This window comes from Macrobrachium rosenbergii, chromosome 4 (assembly GCF_040412425.1).
Source record: "Macrobrachium rosenbergii isolate ZJJX-2024 chromosome 4, ASM4041242v1, whole genome shotgun sequence".
Taxonomy (NCBI): Eukaryota; Metazoa; Arthropoda; class Malacostraca; order Decapoda; family Palaemonidae; genus Macrobrachium; species Macrobrachium rosenbergii.
This window is the reverse complement of record NC_089744.1, coordinates 80,744,891-80,750,898: the sequence shown is the minus strand read 5'-3', so window position 1 is coordinate 80,750,898 and position 6,008 is coordinate 80,744,891. Positions and strand designations below refer to the sequence as shown.

Below are 6,008 nucleotides of genomic sequence, written 5' to 3'. Positions count from 1 at the left end.
AAACAAACACACTATACATTTAGAAAATAGCATTTCAGTTTCCAGTCAAGACAGTGTAACACACATCTACCTAGAAAGGTGGCAAAGAAAAGCTATTGGCTTATGGCAGGTGAGTGGGGATACTAATCTAAACCCCCACCTACCTTCCATCAATTAACCACCTTATTATCAAGCTACAATGTCCATTCCAGCTTACGCAGAGGAATAATATATACGAGGCAGTAGTTTGTATTTCAGCATGAACTATTTCAGCAAGAAAAAAGAGTTTGTTTATTGTATGGGCATATCAGATTCAACAATTAACATTAGAGAATAACTTCAACATTGTGAGGCAAGTGAAAGTATCCTAAATAAATAAAGTTTGTGGCTAATAAAACACTTTCTATAGAACAATAAAAGGCTTTTACTGGACAGAGCCAATCAATAAAACACTGACATTCATAAATGAAGTTTTACAAAAATAATTTAACGTGTCAGGAAGAATGTCTGAAAAGAAACACATCTTATTTTCATGTTCTAGAGGTTCTAGAGTTTGAAATATATTGAAAAAAGCATTGTTATTCGGAGCACTGTATTACGGAAGACTCACAAGCACTTTCTTCTTTTATTTCCAATGAGGAACCCCATAAGCATCATTAGATGATAACTTACAGTGCATAAACAAGATATATTACTTTCCAGGCATTAAATTAAAAATGATGGTAGGCTACTTCAAATAACCTGAATTGAAATACATGACAAAAGTTAATATCTAAATTACTAGATACAACAGCAAGACCTGAGATACTTGTGAGATATAAAGTACATTACCCAAATCTATCATTTTCAAAATTAAAGAGCTGTTTCACCTTAAACAAGACAGTATCAAATGCATTATCAAGAAAATATGAAATTTATATGCATCTTTTTGTTGTTTTGGACTTCATTATAAGTAATTTCAAAATTCTAAACTTAAACACTGTCTTACACTGTAATTTATAGTAGCTACAATGGCACTGCATTACTCATACAGTGTTAAACTACTGTGTATGCATGAGTACTGTACCAATAAAAAATAAATTCTACAGATTTTAAGAATAAGCTAAAATAAATTTGCATGGCTCATCTTGTCCAATTGCTGATAGCAGATCTCTAAAATTAAAAACCAATAATTGCTGTCACTTTACAATACAGGAATGTGGGGAATAAATACTGTCAGGTATAAAAGCTTATGTTTTTCAGGTTTATTTGTCTCTCCCAAAACTTTAGACCCACACTATACTGAGCTTCATATTCCTGAAACAGAATTGCTTTGTGAGGATCAGGGTCATTTTAGGTAGTTGCAAAAAACTTATGCAAAAATATTAAGTTTTTTCACGTAAATACTGTCCTGAATTTTAGGTATTGTTCCAATGCCACAACAACTGCTTCTATCTATGCTATATATCAACGTCTACATCACTGTTATCCGATGTACTAGCTGATGTTGATCTATCGTCGTTGATGAGGAGTTGTGCTGGCACCGAAGTTAATGCTAGGCTGACAGGTTTCATAGCAAGGCCAGAAACAGGATGAACTCCCAGACCTGGTGACAAAGGTCCAGTCTGTACAACCCCTCCTCCTAATGCAATCAACTGATGGACTCCACCAGCCATGGCCTGTACAGTCGTATTTACACCATGTACAGCTTGAACAGCATGCATGGCTTGAACAGCACGTATTGTTTGTGGCAAAGATGTGTTTGCAATAGCAGGAGATGATATACTGGTGGGTATCAAATTTGTATTTGCAGTACTAGTAGTTGTTGCAGTTGGGGTAGTGGTTGTCATAGAGGCTGTACTACTACTGCGCCCATGGACTGGTTGGACTTGGTGAATTTGAATGTTTGCTAACTGAGGGATTACTGGTCGCACCTTTTTACCACCAGGACGATGAGGATTCCTACAGCCTCTACATCTGCATTCTATACATGCTTTGGCCTCCACATAACAAGGACAACGCTGACCACAACAGGTTAGTTTTCCCGGCGTAGGTGTTGCATTGCCACAGCGACACCCCTTTCGTTTTGGCTTTGGCTTGGGTTTTGGTTTTGGCTTCTTTATTAAATCTTGGTCTGGAATGGCTGCTTCTGGCTCTACTGGAATACCAATACTCTTATTGGTGCATGCCGCTGTAGCATCCATTCCTGGTGGCTTTCTTTTGATAGTTATTTTTGTACTATCTCCATCTGCATACATGACAGAATACATTGAGGACGAACCATTATTTACGGGTGAATTGTTATGTTTTGGTGGATAGGATGGCATGTCTCCTACGACACTATGTGTAACAAGACCTTTTGTACTAGAGAAAATGGTTCCCGGTGCAAAACCACACCCTGAGGTGCCACTCGGTAGAGCCGCCAAAGTTGTTGGTATTACCTGGGAAGAATAATGGTGATGCTGTACAGGCAAAATAGGTGTTTGAGTAGGAACAGCAGTTTTTACAGCACTCAAAGAACCAGTGGTTGATGAGGATACTGGTGAGGGCACAGCTGTACATGTCGGCTGAGTTGGACCTTGAACCACTCCTAAACTTACTGAAGAGGGCACCAAAGAAACATGTGGCGTAGGTATAGTTTGTATTGGCGCTGGCGGAGGTCTGACCTCTTGCTTACACTCACTGTGAGAAGGTATGATGGGGGAGACAGCAATGTTCACTTCACTAACACTGGTTTCTGGCAATAAAAGTTCTTTACTAGGTTCACTCGCCTCAGGCAAGGAAACCTCTGTCTCATTTGTACCGTTACCAAAAAGTGTATTTTCTTTGTGTGTATCATCCACAGAAATGGTCTCGTTACTTATGTCCGTCAATATGTTTTCCTTCGTATCACTTTCGTAATCATCACAATGAATGCTATTAATTTCCTCACACTTATTATTGTTAGTTTTCCCAACGGCTTCGTCAATCATTTCAATTAAACTCAACTGGCCTCCATTGTTATATATCGGATTTAGCTTACAGTATATAGGAGTAAATTTAATATATTCGCAGAGTTTTCTGTAGCACTGGAGCAAAAGTTTGATCTGGGCATTGTCCACATACATGTCGTAGTCTTTGCACCAACTGCAGGTGGGCTTCAAGCGCTTCTTGCCCCCTAAGCACTTCTTGCACACATGGTGTTGACAGGTCGTCTCCGTCGGCGTGTAGGGCTCAACGAGCAACTTGCCACACACTGTGCACGACAGGGACTGACGCAAGTACGGCAACAACTTGTACAGCTCGAGCCATGTGTCGCGGTTCTCTGGCTGCGCGTGCATCACCAGTCGACAGGTGGTCACGTACAAGTTGGTGGCATTCATGGTGCACTGGCTGTCACTGGACCTACCACCATCCTTCTCCCGCAATTAAAAAGGGCTTGCGAAAGGGCTTTCGGGCTTATTAAGGTCCGCCTTCCTTAGGAGCAACCAAAATGTCTTTTCCTTCCCCGAACCGAACGAACCTATTTACGGTCTTCGGTGACTCTCGGCATCCTGTTTGTCTCTCCCGAATCCTTCTCTTTATGTATTCACCACCGACATCCAATAATTATGGCAGCGACATTTCAAACACGAATTAGTAGCATCTTCGCCAGGTCTCAGCCTTGTAAACAAAACAAAGGTAAACAATGTCCCTTATAGGTGGGGAAAAGGGGATCCGAAACAGAAGAGCATCGGAAGGGTGGACATGATGAGACGGAATTCGCTGCCTCTGCTTGGGATTATGTGGCATTTGATCAAAATATTTCTTTCATTCCAATTTCCACCGTTTGCGATATAAGGCATAAGCACAAAGTTATGGTTCATCGCGTTTGGTGTCAAACTTTGTAAGATAAGAAAGTTTTTGAATTATCCAATGGCATACAGGATAGGAAAACGGTATGACACCTCTGTAATTAGCTGCCTTTTGTATTCAGTTTTAACATTTGTATTTGTGGAAGGCTCCTCCAATCACTCGAGCTTAATCGTGCTCATTTTGGATTTTAAGCTGTGGTTGTGCATTTTGAAATGTAAAATGTGTATCTGCGGGACCTGCGTTTCTGAATGTCCACGCGCGCGCCCGCCCACAACCCCCACAAACACACATATATATATAAATATATATATATATATATATATATATATATATATATATATATATATATATAAATATAAGGAAGACTAGTTTAAAGAACCTCCAGTGCAGAAACTTCCACAACATTAGCTACTTTGTAAACCCACACAGGAGGCGCATTAGCATCACTTTGATCCCCTACACACACAATGCATCATTCCCCTCTGTCTTGCAAACGCTTCTGCACTTCTTGGATGTGAAGGACATCCTTCGCTACCAACATCCAACATCAATATGAATCTACCACAAGGGTCCTGGAAGCTAAATAAATTGACTACACCGTTATGGACACTTCGTCCCTTATGGGTTTAGCCAGAACTTGCTGAACCATTTATCTCCCCATTGCTTGCAGCTTCAGAATTTCTTGTATATATATGTTGCCCTTGCATGCTACAAAATTTATCGTTTAAAATTGGGTACAGATACTTCCTGAAATAAAACACTTTCTGTTCTTACTTTTTTCATATATTTGGCCAGTTGTGAATATACTGTATGTATGTATGTATGTATGTATATATATATATATATATATATATATATATATATATATATATATATATATATATAATGTATATATATGTATGTGTGTGTGTCAAGAGAACAAGACGAGAGTTTCTCCTTAGGGGAAGATATAGAGCAAAAGTTTGTTTACAAATGGGTTTCAAAGTCAAAACATCAAAGCAAGGACAAGGAAACGACGAAATTCTTCAGACAGCTCTCGCCGTTATCCGATTTTCTTTTGCATCTGTGAAATACAAAATGCTGGAAGTGGTGCACCGTAGGCATTACTAAAGGTTGTCTGCAGCATCCTTTTGGCTCCAAGCCACACCCACTTTGTAGTCTTATCCTGATTCCTGCTTCCTTTCTTTCTTGCAGTCCAGCCTCTAACTTCTACTTCTTAGTGCAATGCTGGAGTTTTCTCCCAGTTCCATCCTTAGATCCTTGTACTTTGTGTCCTTTATTTTCTGGATCTCTGTACCTTGCTGTCCAACTGCTCCAGCTCCCTCTTGTCATTGTATTAAATGCTGAATGGCCAAAAGTGCTCCAGCTTTTGGCGTGACAGCCTAAATTTCATAAGCCAATCAATGAAAATTTTAGGAGGTTCTTAATATTGTAATAGAGAGGAAGACAGAATAGTATGTGTCATCATGTGATATTGAATTTTCATTTTGCGTTCCTGTTCTGTGCTCCTAGCAAGGTGATTAGTTCTAATAATTGACTGGGTTATAATTTGGAGGATCACATCAAAATTGATTTTGCCCTAAACTAGGGGATGGCCTAAATTTGATTTGGTTACTATTACAGATAGTGTATTCAGCTCTGATCACACACTTATGCATGCATATGTATGTTTTGTGTGTGTAAATTATATCACGATTAGTCTTATACATACATCAGATTAACGCACAGAAACCTAATCTATAGCATCATGATGGACTAATGATCAAATACATCTACTTTAACTCAAGTACTGGCCATGCCATGTACTGGGTACTCATTGATAAATCTGCAAAGTAAGTCTTCATCATGTTTTTGTATTCTTCTTTAAAAGTTTTCTCATTAGTAGTCTGTATTCCAGTACTCTACATTCATTAAGCAAACACGCATTCAATGCAAATGTTGCTCTATCGACTAAAGAAATGATTAAAACTAAACAGAGAATTCAACTTGAGCAAACCTTGTGAACGGCTTTTTCGTTAGTGTTCTGCATTACAACACTCTGCATTCATTAATAAAACACCGACATTCAATGCAGATGTTGCTAAACCGGCTAAAGAAATGATTAAAACTATTTAAAAAGGTTAACATGAGTAACTTCATTGTGATGGTCACAGCTTTGAGAACCTTTACAAATTCTTACCCGAGATATGATCCATTCAGGTGGCAAACACGGAACG

General features: G+C 38.9%; 1 protein-coding gene across 1 annotated transcript; it reads right to left on the bottom strand.

Annotated features, from left to right (window-relative positions):
* Positions 1–379: 379 nt before the first annotated feature.
* On the bottom strand, positions 380–3,679 carry msl-2 (male-specific lethal 2). Its single transcript, XM_067099882.1, has one exon. It carries the CDS (start codon positions 3,318–3,320, stop codon positions 1,419–1,421), a length of 1,902 nt encoding a protein of 633 aa, XP_066955983.1. The 5' UTR covers positions 3,321–3,679; the 3' UTR covers positions 380–1,418.
* Between the last annotated feature and the right edge of the window lie 2,329 nt (positions 3,680–6,008).

Bases quoted from the DNA above. Each gene is read 5' to 3' on its own strand.
- msl-2 (XM_067099882.1), bottom strand. From the start codon at position 3,320: ATGAATGCCACCAACTTGTACGTGACCACCTGTCGACTGGTGATGCAC.